General features: G+C 42.1%; 1 protein-coding gene across 5 annotated transcripts; it reads left to right on the top strand.

Moving 5' to 3' along the window:
* Window positions 1-1,175: 1,175 nt before the first annotated feature.
* On the top strand, window positions 1,176-17,330 carry pdha1b (pyruvate dehydrogenase E1 subunit alpha 1b). 5 transcript variants are annotated; one of them, XM_080793201.1, is made up of 13 exons: window positions 1,176-1,310; window positions 2,644-2,664; window positions 4,858-4,950; window positions 5,980-6,039; window positions 7,088-7,261; window positions 7,793-7,919; window positions 8,452-8,543; window positions 9,052-9,144; window positions 9,961-10,116; window positions 11,361-11,432; window positions 12,348-12,415; window positions 12,856-12,964; window positions 14,809-17,330. In XM_080793201.1, the coding sequence occupies exons 1-13, from the start codon at window positions 1,248-1,250 to the stop codon at window positions 14,971-14,973; spliced, it is 1,293 nt and encodes a 430-aa protein (XP_080649327.1). In that variant the 5' UTR covers window positions 1,176-1,247; the 3' UTR covers window positions 14,974-17,330. The 5 variants fall into 5 exon arrangements, with proteins under 5 accessions (XP_080649327.1, XP_080649326.1, XP_080649329.1 ...); XM_080793200.1 differs by having other exon boundaries at window positions 4,858-5,007; XM_080793202.1 differs by having other exon boundaries at window positions 1,183-1,332; window positions 4,858-5,007.
* Window positions 17,331-17,856: the final 526 nt, after the last annotated feature.

Below are 17,856 nucleotides of genomic sequence, written 5' to 3'. Positions count from 1 at the left end.
ACTGTAGCCTACCTCTGTACTGTTTGCATAGGGGCCTACTCTTAATAACGTATTCAATCAATCGATAAACTGAGAGAAATGTGCTGTTCAGTCCATGGATGGATTATGGACCAGGCCAGCCGCCACATGGCAGCGAGGCCCATTGACAATTAAAGTCCCATCTAACTAATGAGGCTGACAAGTAGCCTATATATTTTTTAACTTGCAAATAAATATAGACTGTAAACCTATACTGTAATTACATGTATACACTACAGCTGTTGACCTACACATGCCTTCATTACAACATGACATGAGCCGCTCTGGTTTAGCATGGGTTCGGGAGGTGTCGGGGGCCCTGGCTAAAATATAATGAATCTGTCCTGGCCTCTTTGTGTCTTAATCTGTCCCTGGTTCCGTGGTGCTAGCTAGACGCAGACTACTAAGGAATCCTGCATTTCAAAAATGCTGACTTGTGGAGTTGTGGAGCATCAGCATCAAGTGCAGTGGTGAAATCTGTGATGGATTTGATTCCTCTTCTCTATAAATAATGGGCAATACCTAGAACCAACAGTGGGAGGCAGCAATACGCCATTGAGAAACGTAGTCCATGAGGCTGATGGATTGTGTATAATATATTGTAATTGTATTTGTAGTTTACATTAGCGTATATTTGTACGCCTCTAAATGTTATGATGAATTGAACATGGTAAATGTGTAATGCTTTATGGTGTTGTCTACAGTTAAACACTTTGTATTGAGTTGTAGGCCTACATTAATGTACTGTAATTCTTCAATCTGTTAATACTTCAATCGATCAATCAATTACATCACATTACAGTAGGCCTATATACTGTACAACATTACATAAGATTGTTATAAACTGTTGTCAACAGGCCCTGTATTATCCTGTATAGTATGAATAGTCAAGATTCAATACTTATTTTAGTGGATTTAATTAGCAGATATTTTCACCATTCCTCTGCTTGTTAACATGTTAACATGTTTTATACATTACGTAGCTGTTGCTGTTGGACAGAAGTTGGAATGTAATAGAAGAGATAGAAGAATGTGAGATGGAACAATGAATATTGGGTCATATAAAAGGAAGAGAAATGGGTAGGGCGCATACATAGTGGAACTATTATCTTTATAGCTACAAACCACACGGGGGATTTTCCATACGGACACCAACACGGAAGTAGCAGCTCAGTCATCCTCTGATGTTCAAATCCTCTCCTCTTTAGGTCGTCGGTGTGTCTACAACTATGTCTAAAACTATGCTCGCACTCATTTCTAACGCGTTATGCAGGATTACTGGGAAGAACGCGGTGAGTTCAATGGAAAGAAGAGGTATTTCCGAGAATTAGGGCGAGAATTAAGCACACTTTTGATTTTTTTGCACGATGCTGACCTTGCGAACTGGTTTGAACCCGGGGTGGTGTCGGGGCTTGTTTCAATGTTGCTGAGCAACGTGCGTGCATGGTGTACTGTCGTCTGTTAACGTGCACCAGGATAATGATGATAATAATAATGTATTGTTGCATGAATTAACACGCCGGTTGCTTTGTGAAATGTGACATTGAGTTTATTGAGGTGGCATCTGGAGGTAGTGGTTCATGGGTGCTATTTTAGTCTCTAATCCGCCTTGGGTGCCAGGCCAGCTTCCAACTCTGAATGGAAATGATTGCTTGTGATGTGAGCACTGATTAACTAGTTGTTGCATTAGTGGAGGGCAATACTTCCCTGTGTTCTCTGCATTTGACCTCTCAGTGTGCATCTGGTTGTCTGCTGCCTCGTCTTCTTAGACTTGTCTACAAGTACTATGATAAATGGGGTACTGCTGACAACGGGTACGGGGTACAATGGGTATTGGGTACATTGCATAAACATTACTACCGGTACTGTGCCATGTGCTCCCAATGGGCAATGACCTATAGTACCCCCACCCAAAACGTATCTCAACTCCAGACAGATTTGTTTGTTCCACTCTCCCACAGGTGTGTGTGTGTGTGTGTGTGTGTGTGTGTGTGTGTGTGGAGAGCCACCTTTTAAGAATGGGTTCATGCATGTCTTTTGTGCATGCAAGACAAAGTCCCTAACATGCATGCCCATTGATGCATGGAGGACAAAGTCCCAACTCCCTAACATGCATCATGCATGTCTGTTGATGCAGTCCCGACTCCCTACTCCCTTAAACATGCATGTGGATTAGATGCATCAGTGGCGGAGGGTTCCTCTAACGACAGTGGGTGTCCACCTTAGAGTAGCCTATATATTTTAAGGTGCCCACCCGCCCCGCAACTTATTATTATTGGCTTATTATTTTGCTTCGGCTCCTGCGCACCCACGGAGTTGACGCCGTTGAGATGCATCATGCAGGACAACAAAGTCCCTAAACATGCATGTCTTGTGGATGCGTCATGCAGGACAATGTTGTTTGTGTCTGTGGTGGTGTACGACTGTACGTGTTGGTGAAAAGTGCAGTATCAGAAATATGGCTAGTGTTAAACAATCCTCAAGCTGTCCTGACTCCCTAGCTCCTTCATCCTTGCTTGCTTTCGCTTATACAATATATATTTATATATTTGTTTTTCAAATGTTCCTGTATTGCTCTCCTGAGTCTCCTCTCTCCCTCCCTCCTTCCCAATGGCTGTGTTCTAGGGAGCCCAGACAGTGTCGGAGGTAAGCAATTTTCACCGATCATGTTCTTGTAGGTGTGATTCGTACTTTATCTACCACTGTGCATGGCTTTCCCATGGAACACATATATTTCATATTCATGAAAATTATCCTTAAGTTTAAATGTGCATGGGTAAAGGCTCTCAAGAATCACCATTACATATTATTTTATAGTTGATTGTCATACAATTAATTGCAATAATTTTTTTTATTGTTTTTGGCATTAAACATTGGAACATATACATAAATGAATTTACTGACTATTTTATACTATAACTTGTAGATTTCTGGAAATTGTATGAACACTTTTTTTAATGTGTTATTTTTGCGGCTTCCGCCTTTATTTTATATATTGAGGGACAGACAGTAGGCTGACAGGAAATGGGGAGAGAGATGGGGGAGTGACATGCAGTAAAGGCCGTCTGGATTGGGAGTCGAACCCGCGGCACACTGCCAGACTGGATTACCAGCCAAGGTGCCTTGACCGCTGAGCCACAGCCGTATGAACACTTCAACATGAAAACGATTGTGCAAAAAATAATTGTGGCACCCGCTGGCCTAAAGGGTGGGAACTCGGGGACGGGCGGTGTGCCTGGTTCCCCAGGCCTGTTTGGAAATCGCACTATGCAAGTATGGAGGTGTCTAGGCGCATGCCACATATAGGCTCTGGCCTGACAGCGCGTCGCATGTTCGAGTCCCGTTCATGACGACCTTTGCTGCACGTCTCTCCCCATCTCTCTCTGCCTCTTTCCTGTCAGTTTTCACTTGAAACTATCAATAAAGGCAAAAATAAAAAAAGAATAATAATTGTGATTGATTATCTCAAATAACTGGTGACAGGACAGGACTACACATGGGTGTGTTCAGTTTTAGTTGAATGAAATTTTCTTATGAGCATGCTGCTGCACTACTTCAGTCACAGTGTAATGAATGTATGCATTCATGCAGAGTGTGAATGTGATATTTCACATGACACATTGGTATAATATTTATGTGTTAGTCTTGTTGTCAAATATGATTGAGCGCCTCAGTAGCCCACCAGCAGCACTGGCTGTCTGACATCTCATCAATCATCATCACTGTTTTAACCTAACCTGGCTTTATTTTAATTGGAAACAACTAAATTAGTATAAAATTAAATAACTATAGAAATGTATATATTTTTAATTGGATACGCAACTGAAGAATACCAACAATGTAATGTCTCAGACAGTAGCGAAGGCTCAACAAGTTGCTTGAAATAGATGTTCAAATGGTAGGCTAGCCCTACAAGCAGAACCCAATGGTACAGAAGTTTCTGACATTTTGTAGACCCAGTTCCATGGGGTCCTATGCCACATCCACCCTGCCACCAGGTACGCAACTACGCACACATTAATAAACGTAAACACGTTCGGATAAATGAATTCTGCGCACTTTTACGACTTTTTTTCCTGTGAGGGCTTCTGAATGTATCTATACATACCGCTGCGAATATCTCCTGTGTCGCGGAAGCCGTTAAGTATTTTTAATCTATGTTTGATTAAAAATGTCGCTTTGATTCTTCTCTTCCTACCTTGTTTATTGACACCTCATTGTACCGCCTATCTGGCTAGCTAGTGGCGCTATAGCTATGACGGAGCAGATCAGAGGCAGGGACGTAGCCGGCACAAGCCAACCGCACATCGGGAGGCGGTACAATAAACGGTAAATAAACAAGAAGAATCAAAGCGACATTTTTAATCAAACATGGATTAAAAATACTTAACGGCTTCCGCGACACAGGAGATATTCGCAGCGGTATGTATAGGTACTTATAGTTCACAAATTCATCATAACGCAAACTAAAGGAAGACGTCAAACGCCGCAGATACGATGTTACCGAGGATGTTCATGTCCGTGTTCCAACATTCCCACACAAAAATATAGATACGTACAGGGACCCTAAATAAAGCGATATCCAAATTTCAGAAAAGCTTTATGGAGGGTTCCGAGAGGGGCTAATGGTATACCAAGTGAAATATGACTTCAACTTAAGACACTGTCTTTGGGCTGATGTTTGTATGTTCCCTGTCTGTGACTGTAGCTCGTAGAATCTGCTGCTCCCTCCTAACTTCTTCCTGCCGTTCCTGGAACTCTCTCATTGTAGCCCAGTAGCTTGCTTTTCTGGCCAATGGCAATGCTTCGGTCTGAATGATTGGCTCCTGTGTTCCCCAGTTGCTGATTGACCTGTCAGAGTACGTCAGTTTAACCTCACCTGTGACGCCTGCCATGGCGACTACCCAGCGGCAGCCGCCTAAACCACCACCAGTCAGTACTAGTGCTCCACAGCTAGTTAGTGTCCAGGCCGACCCACTAGCCAGCCCTGTAAGAATTTCACAATGTCATTTACTTGTCGTGCTTGCTTATTTGGCAGAGTGGGAAACTAACATAGAGGGCTGTATTTTGTGTGTCTTAAGTACCAGGTCTTATTACCTAACTTGAGTAAACTAAAGACCTGGAGGCGTGATCAATGCCATTTGGCTATTCTGAGTGGCCAAAGAGCATTGATCACGCCTCCAGGTCTTTAGTTTACTCAAGTTAGGTAATAAGACCTGGTACTTAAGACACGCAAAATATAGCCCTAATTGTCTACAAGCCGTTGTGGAAGGTAAATTGCAAGGACACTTTTATCCATATCATCAGTTCTAAATACAACAGCACCACTAAATGAAGACATGGGGACATATAGAAGTGGCTTACGGTGTCGACTTTCCCTTCAGTCAAGGTCAAAGTTTAGCAGCATTTACTGGCGATCTATTCTATTAATATCACACAACCAGACCTTGATTTTTTTGCTCCCAATTCAGTCTAGTTGTTATGCCAATTGCCCTTGAACAATGAGGTCTTTTCTTTGTCCCTGTTTTTTACTAAGCCTCAGTTTCCCTGTTTCTTTTTAAGACCCTTCTTAGTACTTCTTGTTCTTATTGTTGGGCGTTTTAAATGGATTTTTTGTGGCTTTCACCTTTTTATTTTGTATTTTTTATGGAGGGATAGACAGTATGCAGACATAAAATGGGGAGAGAGATGGGGGTGACATGCAGTAAAGGCCGCCAGGATCTGGAGTCGAACCCATGGCACACTGCCAGACTGCATTTCCAGCCAACCGACCGCTGAGCAACGGCCCAGGCCTTGTTGGGTGTTTTATTATATATTTATTGTCTTGTATGTATGCATTGACCTGACCCAAAAGATTTCCCCTTGTGGATAATAAAGGACATTTGTGTTGCGGACATGTGTAACTGCAGTATTATGTGTATGAGTTTGTATGTGTTTTTGTTTGTTGTTTCCGTCTCTCAGGGGGCCAAAGTAGTGATTTCCTCGCGCTCCTTCACCTCCCAGGCAACATTTGACATCAAGGTACAGTACTGAAAAGACATTGCCAATAATAAATTAACCTTTTTATTACATAATACATATAATGTATTTATACAACTCAGTTTAGTCTGTTTTTACAGCGTGGCTCTGCAAGAGCAGTCTATGGCAGGGTCTGTTTATGAGTGTCTGGGGAAAATCTATTAAACCGCAGGAGCGTGGGTGCCACACTTTGTGCGCACACTGCCAGTGAGTAGGACACAGAAGTACCCCCACAAATATTTACTTTCTGATACTTACCAGTATTTAATACAATGTTATGGCAAAGATGACTGACGTCATGGATGAATGATGTCACAGTCTGTCCACATGAAGTCTGAGGTCCATAAGAGCCATGCCGTTTCTATGTGGATCCCTAGCCCTAGCATAAAGTAGCAGTAGGAGGCCGCAGAAACTTGTGCAAAGCAGCGTTAATCGGCGTTGCTGTTTAAGAATTTGATTCAAATTAATGTCGAGGAACCCTACGTAAAGCTAAGTCCAAATTTCATAAAAGCTTTATGGAGGGTTCCGAGAGGGGCTATGTATTAGCCTATAGACCGATTCACAGAGGGTTTCCTGGGTGCGGCCATTACTGAGGTGTACCATTAAGCGCAACAGCACTGATTAGCTACACCTGGCCTACGGAGCACCTGCTCCATGGATTACACCTCAGTAATGGCCGCGACCCTCTGTGAATCGGTCTATAGAGGGTATGCGCGTGACATCATCATACCTGGAAGTTTTGCAGGAATGCCTACTGAGTGGCAAAAACCTACTTTCTGGCCTTGACAGCCCATGCATCCAAACAGAAAAGTCCTATTTGATTGCATTAAATTACTTTAAACAACATTAAATTAACTTTGTCACTCACTTTGACACTCGATTTTCCACTCGATTTGCCATTCACTTTATTGTATGCGCATACCCTCTATACATAAGTTATGTATAACATTTTAATTTAAACAATTAAATCAAAGAATGTTATTGCACATCTCTAGTAATAAAAAAAATATATGTTTGACCGTTCTAACTGCCTCCCTCTTCCGGTCAATAGAAATGTGAGCTGCACCACTTGGAGGAAGGGCCTCCAGACAAGGCAGAGATGACCCGAGAGCAGGGCCTGCAGTACTACCACACCATGCAGACCATGAGGCGCATGGAGCTGAAGGCTGACCAGCTCTACAAGCAGAAGATCATCCGGGGCTTCTGTCACCTCTATGACGGACAGGTCAGAATACACGCTTCCAGAAGAGATCTGGTGGTTATCTCAGTGGTTCTATTTATTATTATTATCACAATTGTTGTAGCTATTTGGCATAGAGGGCATTGATTTTAAGGGTTATAATTGAATTATTGTTTGGACAACAGGGGCATGCCTCCCCCAGGCCTAATTGCTTGACAGAGGGTATAAGTAGGCCTGGGTGATTGGGGAGCGGCATGCACCTGGTGGACAAATGTTTTTTACCTGACAGACAGACAGAGAGAAAGACAGCACAGAGATCATGCCATAACAAGGAAGAGAAGATGTTTGTAATGTATCAGTCACTGCACTTTGGAAAGTAAATGCAAACCAAAATGACATTGAACCTGTGGACAATCTGTTTCTTATGTCTGCGTACATCCATAATCCCCGAATGCATCAGTGGGTTTGTTGGCTAAGGTAGAAATGTTTGAAACCAACAAAATGGCCACAACACACAGTTTGCACAAAGTGAAATGCTTGTAATGTGACTGACCATTGCTTAATGCATTCACACAGGAAGCTTGTGCGATGGGTATTGAGGGAGCCATTAACCCCACGGACCATCTGATCACTGCCTACCGCGCCCACGCTTACACATACACACGTGGTGTGTCTGTCAAACAGATCCTGGCTGAGCTGACAGGTGAGACAAAGCCAATTATTAGTCAAATTTGTGCTTAGGTGTATCGTTATAATACTTAATATTAATGTGATGGTTTGGCTGCTTCTATTTGGCCTTTTGAATCAGCGTACACATTTGAATGCACCGGGTGGTCTAAAGGAGGCAAATTATGGCACTATAGCTATTTAACAAAAATACCATATGGCTAAATCTAACCATACTAACAGTAACTAACTGTATCTCAAATGTATTAAACCTCCACAAACCCATGCTTAATTTAACCACATTAACGGCTAACCTTAACTTATACAAACTAATATCTAAACTTATACTGAAGTGCTTCAGCATACAACCTGCATACAATACTGCCAGCAGTATTGTATGCAGGTTGATTACATACAGTACTAGGACCACTTTTAGAATTACTTGCGTAGTTTGCAAAATGTTAAAAGTATTCAATCAATACAATCAAGATGAATGCTTTTTTTTGTTTAGTTTGTGTTCCTTCCTTGCATCCAGCCATGTTGATTTCTTAACTGTGTTACTCTCTCAGGTCGGAAAGGGGGTATAGCCAAAGGCAAGGGTGGTTCCATGCACATGTACGCGCCAAATTTCTACGGTGGCAACGGCATTGTGGGGGCACAGGTAAGGTAACGCCACACCCTAACGGCATACAATAGCATACATACACTAGTGTTTCCTTTCCTATAATCGTTTTGGAACCACGGAGCAGGGCTACACTACGGTACTTGAGAAAAGAAATATCATCTGTCGGCTGGAAACCTCATATGTCCAAAACTTTAACTTTTCTGGATTCAAAAGTAGCAGATCGACGAGCTCAAACTGCGCTTCGAGCTTGTAGAGCTGCTACTTTTGATGCTTTTTGTGGCGCTGTAGCATGGTCTCGTATAGCATTAATTTATGAACAAAAACAAAGTTAGAATATGGAGATAAGAAGTTTCTGCACAACAGCAACGATATTCACATTGGTGGAAGCTTTTGTCCAAAATATCTTACTCTTATGAGTGCATACACTTAATGGTCCCAGTGGGAATCCAATCCTCTTGCGTACCACACACTTAGAACATGCACAACCTCTTCCCTCTACTTTTCTCAAAGTGTCTTATTCAAGTTGACCTTGTATGTCCTCCAGGTTCCTTTGGGAGCAGGCATAGCACTTGCCTGCCAGTACCAAGGCAACAACCAAGTGTGCGTCACACTTTATGGAGACGGAGCAGCCAATCAGGTGAGACAGACACTGTTGCACAGAGAGTGACCATGTACATTGTGTCCTGTTGTCTGACTTTGTTTCCTTTATCTTAATATTGGGTTAGTATGTACAAAAGAAAAGTATGTACACCCACTCTTTTGCACCTATACACTTAAACTTAGTGATGTGAGAATATGTCTGTAAATACATCAAAGTGATTATTATAATACATTTCTATGGATAAAGCCTTGGCCTGGAAGAGGTCATCAAGTGGTCCCCAAACCCAACCTTCTTGGGGTGTTTCAACCCTCAACCACAACACTGTCCAGTTGGCGGGTCAGCAGTGATTGGCCACACCACGGCCCCTCTCATCCAGGCTTCCAGCTATTGTCTTGTCTTATGCCCGAGCCAACAGGAGGCTCTCTCTGCTTTGTGTGTTCTTGGGGATTGCAGGCACTTGAGAGGTCTGTAGGACTATCGTGTGCTTCCTGTTGTCTCACCAGACTTGATCTGTGCGATGTACCTGCGTCCGTCCTTGTCCACACTAACTCTCGTGTATTTGAAGGTTGTTTCTTTTAGCCTTATCTGTGTCACTGTCCTTGTTGCAGTTGAATCTGTCCTATCGAGTATACAGTTGAAGTGGCTGAGTCATTGCATTACTGGTCAGAAATGTGTAATATTCTTGGTCACTTGAATACATAGAACCACAGTGGAAACAAGCCTCCAGGGCTTTTTGTGTTGTCCTTTTAGGAGCATCATTGTATAATCGTACCACTGTCCTTTTTGAAAACACTTAACTAGTATTCAATCAACCAAAAAATTTCTTTAACACGTCCTCTCTTGTCTAATCAGGGCCAGATATTCGAGGCTTTCAATATGGCGGCCCTGTGGAAGTTGCCGTGCATCTTTGTTTGTGAAAACAATAAGTACGGCATGGGGACGTCGGTGGAGAGAGCCTCAGCCAGCACAGACTACTATAAGAGAGGAGACTATGTACCAGGAATCAGAGTGAGATAAATAACTTATTACCAGGCCTGTCAAAATTATTACATAATCGCATAATTGCAATTATCTGAGATAATCGCAATTATGTTTGCATGTTGAAAACTCGATATATATTTTTTAAATAGCAGAAATCTTACATCTTTGTGTATTTACGTTATTTAATCTGCCCTGTGCAATTTGTGATTACGAAGCCTAAAAGGTACATGGAAATACAAATTGTAACGTTACAATGTTAAAGGCAAAGCCCTACGTCTTAGAATGCCACAGACGAAAAACAGTCTAAGTCCACACTATTTATCCATAATGTATAAATGATGGATAAGGGGTCAGGACAACGAGGCCTTTTCGTGGAGGGGTCAGAATGAAATTTGGACTTGGACTGTTTTTCGTCTGTGGTACTCATTATATGAGAGGCATGGCGACATCTCAAGGGTCGTGGGCGGTAGCTGCAGTGTAGCCTTTGTGGCAGTATGCTGCAGCTAGCCTGGATGGACCTAGACTATAACAGAGGCGGCTCACAGCAGCCTGCCGCTGGCAGTTACAGGTGTGAGCATGCATCCAGCTGATTGACGCTCATGTATAATACTGCACACACACACACACACACACACACGATTTGACAACCACAACAGATGCATCTCGTATCATTGTGCGTCAGTGTTTTCATAGAAGTTGTTGATGCATCAGTAGCCTTACGAGGACGAGAGTGAATTAACATATGTGGTAACGAGCACATACATGTTGGCCATCATAACATTAATGTTAATGACTTTGGATAAAATTACAGTCTGACTTAATCCTTCATATTTTAGAGATTCATTAAACACTATTTTATTTTTCGTCGCCTGGCGGTGTTGCGTAGCAAAAATGTCTGTTTTCGCCTATAATGACATGCCAAAAATAGGGATGTCAGGTTTAACATCGTTAACAGAACTTCTAGTTCAACATTTTAATATATTGTTTTACTGTAAAGTTGTAAACTGATATATGGTTTTGGAATAGAGCTTATATACTTATATATACTTAGTTGACCGGGGTCCCCCAGGGCTCTATACCAGATCCCCTCACCCCAACCCCCCCCCACCCCCCCCCACCAGATCTCCAAGCTTTGCTATTTTGAACTAGGGTACATGTAGCCTCGGAAACCCAGACGTTTTATTTGGTACATGTGCATGCAATGTGTTTTATTTGTATTGCCATCGTGAGATGACCTACTTAGTTTGACCTTTCACCCCTGCCTCTTCTAGGTGGATGGAATGGATGTCCTGTGTGTGAGAGAGGCCACAAAGTTTGCAGCAGACCACTGCCGAGCGGGCAAGGTGAGGTCGCACCGCCGTGAAATGTTGATTCACAGCCCTTCAAATGGTCTGTGGATGAGGAAGAAGTTTCATGGGAAATATAAGTAAAGTTCCAACAAGTCTGATACAGTAGACTGAGTAGCGTATCACCAATCCAAGCAATCTACCGTAACCAAAGCCCCACGTCTTACAATTATATGAGAGGCATGGCGACATCTCAAGGGTCGTGGGCGGTAGCTGCAGTGTAGCCTTTGTGGCAGTATGCTGCAGCTAGCCTGGACGGACCTAGACTATAACAGAGGCGGCTCACAGCAGCCTGCCGCTGGCAGTTACAGGTGTGAGCATGCATCCAGCTGATTGACGCTCATGTATAATACTGCACACACATACACACACACACACGATTTGACAACCACAACAGATGCATCTTGTGAAGTTCCAACAAGTCTGATACAGTAGAGAGTACTAGAGACTGAGTAGAGTATCACCACTCCAAGCAATCTACCGTAACCACTTAAGCCCTATATACTTTGCGTGACAAATATCAGATCTACATGCTCACAATGTGTTGTAATTCGGCTATTTTCCGCTAATTGTTACGATTCGTGAAATTTTGTTAATGGAGAAATCCAGTCAAATCTAGTTTAAGCTGATTTCGTCTGCAAATTATTCATTTGATTTTGTTAATATTTGAAGTAATGTCACTTGCACATATATCAATGAAGTTTTAAGCAAGTTTCAAGCATGCAGATCTGCTACTTTCGATGATTTTGTGTGACACTACTATGACTGTAATTATGAAAAAGAAAAAGTTAGACTATGGAGATGGGAGGTTTCTGCCCGATATACAACATACAGCAGAGCAGATGGACATTAATTAGAGCATTATAAAGGGATGACCTTGACCTGTGGTCTTTTGCCGGCTGTGTGCTTTAGGGACCGATTCTCATGGAGCTGCAGACCTACCGTTACCATGGACACAGCATGAGTGACCCCGGGGTCAGGTAAGACATCCTATAATGATTACAAAGTCAAAGTCGTACGATTGATCATATCCCCCTCTCGGTTCTTATAAGTTATCGATCTCCCGCCTCTGGTTTGAATTTCACTTCCACCACCGTTTTCCAGCATGGGGAAGAGGGTAATTTAACCATGTCTGGCCATCTTCTCATCAATTCCTAATTAATACTTGATTTCTTTGTGATCTTACAAAAGTGGTGTCTTTGTTTGGTTTAGCTGGTGCTCCTCATGGTCTCTTAAGTAATCAATGATTCCATGAAGCATATTGTGACTCATATTCAAGTTCCATAGCGAATGTATTACATTACAGGCCAATGTCATGGTTTCTTTATTAAATCTTGTGTACTGGTCAAATCAGAGCCCCAGTGTGTTGCCGTGGGGTTGGGCTAGAAGGGAGTTCTAACTGTGATGTAAATTCTTCTAGCTATCGTACGCGTGAAGAGATCCAGGAGGTGCGTAGTAAGAGTGACCCCATCTCCATGCTGAAGGAGCGCATGCTCAGCAACAACATGGCCTCTCCAGAGGAGTTTAAGGTACCATTAGGATGTGTAGACTTTAAAACTGAGGTCAATTCCTAGGACAAGGGTTCCCAAACTTTTTCAGGCCATAATCCCCCCCAAGCTAATTAAGCTAATCATCTCGGGGACCCTCAGTTTGGGAACCACTGATATCAATTTTTAAACGCAGACACTGAGTTCAATTCCTAGCAAACCCTTGTTGACCATCTAAAGCGGACTCACATGCCAGATAACATGTCATGGAAATGCTTCACTGACACAGTAGTGGAACTGTTTTCACGCCACGGCCAGTATGAGTCAGATTGGTACACTGAAAAGAAGAGATGAGACAGGTCTGGTGCGTCACAGAAACGGGACAATACAGCAGCGAAGGAGAGGACACTGGAGCAGCCCGGGCATTTTTTATGGTGCTAGGTGACTCATGCTCACGTTTCGTTGACTACAACATCTTCCTCATAGTCATGAATCTGTCGCGTGCTGGGGAGGCATTTAAATGCAGAACAAGTGGCAGAGGCAGTGCTCTCTATTAACCAATAGCAAATGTGTGACCATAATATAATCTGAACTGTTCTGCACGTGCTAGTCTCAATGGAAGCAACAGTCCTTTTAGAGAATAAAAATCACATCTGTGTCAAGTGAGTGGTGCAACTCCGTGTGGGGGGACCCACAGGATCCAGATCCCCAGGAACGCACACGCCCATTGGGCCAGCCCCGGTTCTGGCGAGCCGCCCTTTGAAATGGTTGAGAAATGACAGTTACCGTGTGGAGGTCCCTCTACTGTATTGTACTGTAAAGGCTCATACATAGTCTGGATTTTCGGTGGTTAGGTGACCACCGAACTACAACATGACGTCACGAGCCGCGGTGAAGAGCAAACCACCGCCACCGCTCCAGCCCTTCTCTCTGTTTTTACTCACCACCGCTCAATGTTATTTCAGCTCCGGTGGTCAGCTCACCACCGGAGCGGTGGTCACCTCACCAAAGAAAATCCAGACTATGAATAGGCCTTAACACCCCAGAGAGAGAGAGTGAGTCCCAGTCAGGGACACACATAGCTGTCTCACTTTGTCTGTATACATTTACGTTTCATCTTTATGTAACATAAAATTCAATACAAAATGTTATATAAAAAAATAAACGCACACATTCACGTGTCATCATGGATAAGTGATAAGTACTTTCTTGGATGTAGTAGTTTTGTAGTCTTTCTGTACTTTTCCAGATTCTGTGAAGTTTCTCAGAAAGACCTCAGGTTTTAGGGTGTCTTTTCATAAAACTGCCTTTTAGAAGGCCTTTTCAAAATGTGGCCCCAGGTCTAATCTAAATAGCTTAAACAAATTTCAAGTTGCAAACGTGTACATCAATATGGCAAAGTCTTTGATAGACATTTTCCATACAAAATAGATAATAAATATATATAATGGATTGCAAAACTGTATTCCCAGAATGTTTTCAATGCCCCAGAATGTCACGGAAGCTGGGGAGCCATGCTTGGCTTGACTGTAATGTTGAGCCAGGATGTAGTCAAGCTGTTGTTGTGTGTTCTCCAATTCGACACCACAAGGGCACTTTAATACATGGATGCCATGAGTGGAGCTACAGTTACTGAAGGAAGGGATTTTATATTTTGTGTGGGTGAAAAATGTGGTGTTAGAGTTTGAACAATGAGCACAGTTGCCACATTTTTGACACCTGTGGGGTGTTGGGAAGCCATGCAGAGGGTGAAGCATACTCTTTGAAGCGAGCAGCTTATGACGATAAGGTCACTCATTTCAATTACTAAACTAGATGAGAATATTTTTTTAGATTTTAGATTTTTTTCATCGCATTCAAATAAATTGATTTTGCTCTCCTCTTAGGAAATCGACGTGGAGATTCGCAAGCACATCGACGAGGCGGCTCTGTTTGCTACCTCAGACCCAGAGCCTCCGCTGGGGGAGCTCTGCAACCACATCTTTGCCAACGATGTGCCCATGGATGTCCGTGGCACCAACACCTGGACCACCCTCAAGTCCTCAAGCTAGAGCTGCTAGGTGCGCACATATTGCGTGCGTGGGCCACCGACCCTCCAAATCCTGAGTTCCAACCCTGTCAGCAGGACGTACCCCACTGCTGCTCTCTCGTGCTCTCAGCTAGTTGGATAGACATGCACATAATCCATTTAAGCTTGTAAAAAGTTCCATAGCTGTTCATCAGCTAAGTAGCCATCAATACAACAGCACTAGTCTCCAACCAAGCTTGTATAAAGCTACAGTACGCCGCCCACCATCACACCGACTCTGGATAACGCTGTCTTTTGAAAAATAAACACCTAGAAAATCTTCTAGGTATTATACGCTTGGAGTTCGGCAGCAATTCGCACCTTTTGGGACTGTTACTTTATTTTTCTTATTTCTATGGTTTACATTCACGTTTATTTCGCTCATGGAGGGACAGGGCTTTCCCAAGAAGAGGAAGATCAATGGCAAAATGACTAGAAAGTGAGTCATGGTAAATCTCAATGAAACCATGTTCAATTAGTAAGGCGGTCTTGTGGGAGTTCAGTACTAACATTCATTTGACCGACTTGTAAATGCTGTATAATGTCATCCTCAGACACTAGGTGCAGGAGATTACAATTAATGGGATTGCAACGTACAAGAGGATTAGTCAATCACCTAAGTACACTGGAGTAAGTAGGGAAGGAAGCTCTTTTATTGTTTAACGAGTTCCAATATTGAACACCGCCCTAACATAGGCACTTCATTAAACCAATTAATTTAATTTGTAGACAAAAAAATACCTTTAATTCCTAGGATAATTTTTAGGTTATTCCAAAAAGAAAAATCCAAACTCATTTAAAAGCATAAGATTCCAAAATACATACTTGTTGAGCTGCTTTTAGTTGTCAGACCTCTTTGGCTGCTTACACATACTTGGAATATTTACAAGATGAGGAGATTGACTTCATTACCACTTACTGCAAAGTCTGCATAACACCAGTTATGTAATAAATTAGTCTACTGACTAATGTTGACTAATGTTGCAAGGCAGGTTTCATGCCCACAGTCTCCCATGTTGTATGATAACCATGAGAAACTGCATGTGTAACCTGCGTTGAACCAAGTGATTTGCTATGGAACCATGTTAATGCAAACCTCATGGCTAAAAAAAATGATGCAAATATTTTTTTAATGTATACTATTTATCAGTGTTTTGAAGAAGAGACAAATGCAATATGTTACTAATTATGCTTTGTCACATGACTGCATCAGAGCCTTAGATATAGACCGAGTTACGCAAACCGTTCACTTCATGGCAGCTCTTCTACAAAGACTTCTATTGAGCATGGGGTCAACCATTGAACTGGGACAAGTCCTGGACCGGAATTAGACAAAAATGCCTTGGACCCAGGCAACAGCCCAGCTTTAATGATCTTAAATCCCTTTATTTTAGATCGTTTTGTAGTAATCGTACAACATAAACATTAAAGTGACTTTAGTTGTTACTGTACAATACTTTAAAACAGTTGTCATGTTGCACACATGCTTAAAATAGCTCTTATTTGCGCCGCCCTCGTTGAAAACAATGTTTTTCAAACTCCAGCTTGTCTCGGTTCAGGCTGCATGAACAGCGTTCGAGCGCTCTGTTTTCTGCCCCCTCAATATCGTAACTCTTCTATTAGATGGCTCTGGACTTTCAATGGCTCTCAATTTCCATTGAGCGACACTGGTGTAAATTGGGGGGAAAATTACTTAAGAAGTAGTGAAAATGGCAGATCTACAAGCTCACAATGCATACAAGTGTCAAACTTCTCTTTTGGGTCTTGAGCTAAAAGGTTTGGGAACCACTGTACGTACCGTGAGACCGAAAAGAGAAGATTGACTCATATGTGCTGTGAGTAGAAATTGAGCTTTACACAGTGATGCTCATGCAATTGGTCTCAGAGCTCTCAGTCCTGGGGACTGATTTCAGTCCTGAGGATCTCATAGGGGTCATTTAATGAGATCAGTGCAGATTTGCAAAAACACATTTTCAGTCTTGGGATTGTTTTTGGCTTTAAGCCCTCTGTAGTTGCACTGTTTTATATTATGTTGCATGCATTTTGGTTGGTCACACGCACAACTATTTATTTAATTATTTATTTGCTTGTATGTATTTATTCTAATCCTATTGGCATCGTGTCATACTGTCTGGAAGTTAACTGATGTGAAAAGCTTGGAGAAAATATCTTGTGTGAAAGAAGAAATAGCAGCTATATATTTTATATTTTCTTTGTACCATAAGATTTACCAATCTAATGCTTTGAAGTATGTGTTGTGTAGGTTAACTGATGGGAAGTTGAAAGGTAAGATTGTTTTGCTGTAAAGTAATGGTGGAAATAAAAGTGGCTGAAATGTGATTCACTCGTTTGCCTCACTTTTGGATGAAGATTTGTACATTGTTTCTAGGTCTTTAAAAATATGGGTGTTGCAGCCTAGCCTTGTATTTATAATAAGTCTGTTATTTGTGGTATTAAATTATAGAAAATCAGAAAATATGTCCACATGGCATATGTGGCATTAAGACAGCTCATCTTATTGGCGTGTTTGTCAGAGTAGATTGTCGGCACACCTTGGCATATTAACGGAAATGCTGAATTAAATAGTTTAGATACGGTAGTTTACTAGTTTAAAGGGGCATTCCACTCATTTTCAACATTTTACTATGTCATTAATATACCTTAGAGCTGTTGTGTGGAAATAATAAAGTCCTGCCATTCTGTGTTTCCTAGAACTGGAGGTCTGAGAAAAATCATTAACATGGTGAATCACATCTTGATGACATCATCAAAATGTCATTCACCATGTTACTGATTATTTTTTGTTGAAAATGAGTGGTATTCCCCTTTAATAGTTTACCGTACTAAAATGAGACGTGTAACAAGC

The sequence above is a fragment of the Protomyctophum bolini genome (genome assembly GCF_963924005.1).
Source record: "Protomyctophum bolini genome assembly, chromosome: 21".
NCBI lineage: Eukaryota > Metazoa > Chordata > Actinopteri > Myctophiformes > Myctophidae > Protomyctophum > Protomyctophum bolini.
The sequence above is the reverse complement of the archived record's forward strand: the minus strand, read 5'-3'. Positions and strand labels throughout refer to the sequence as shown.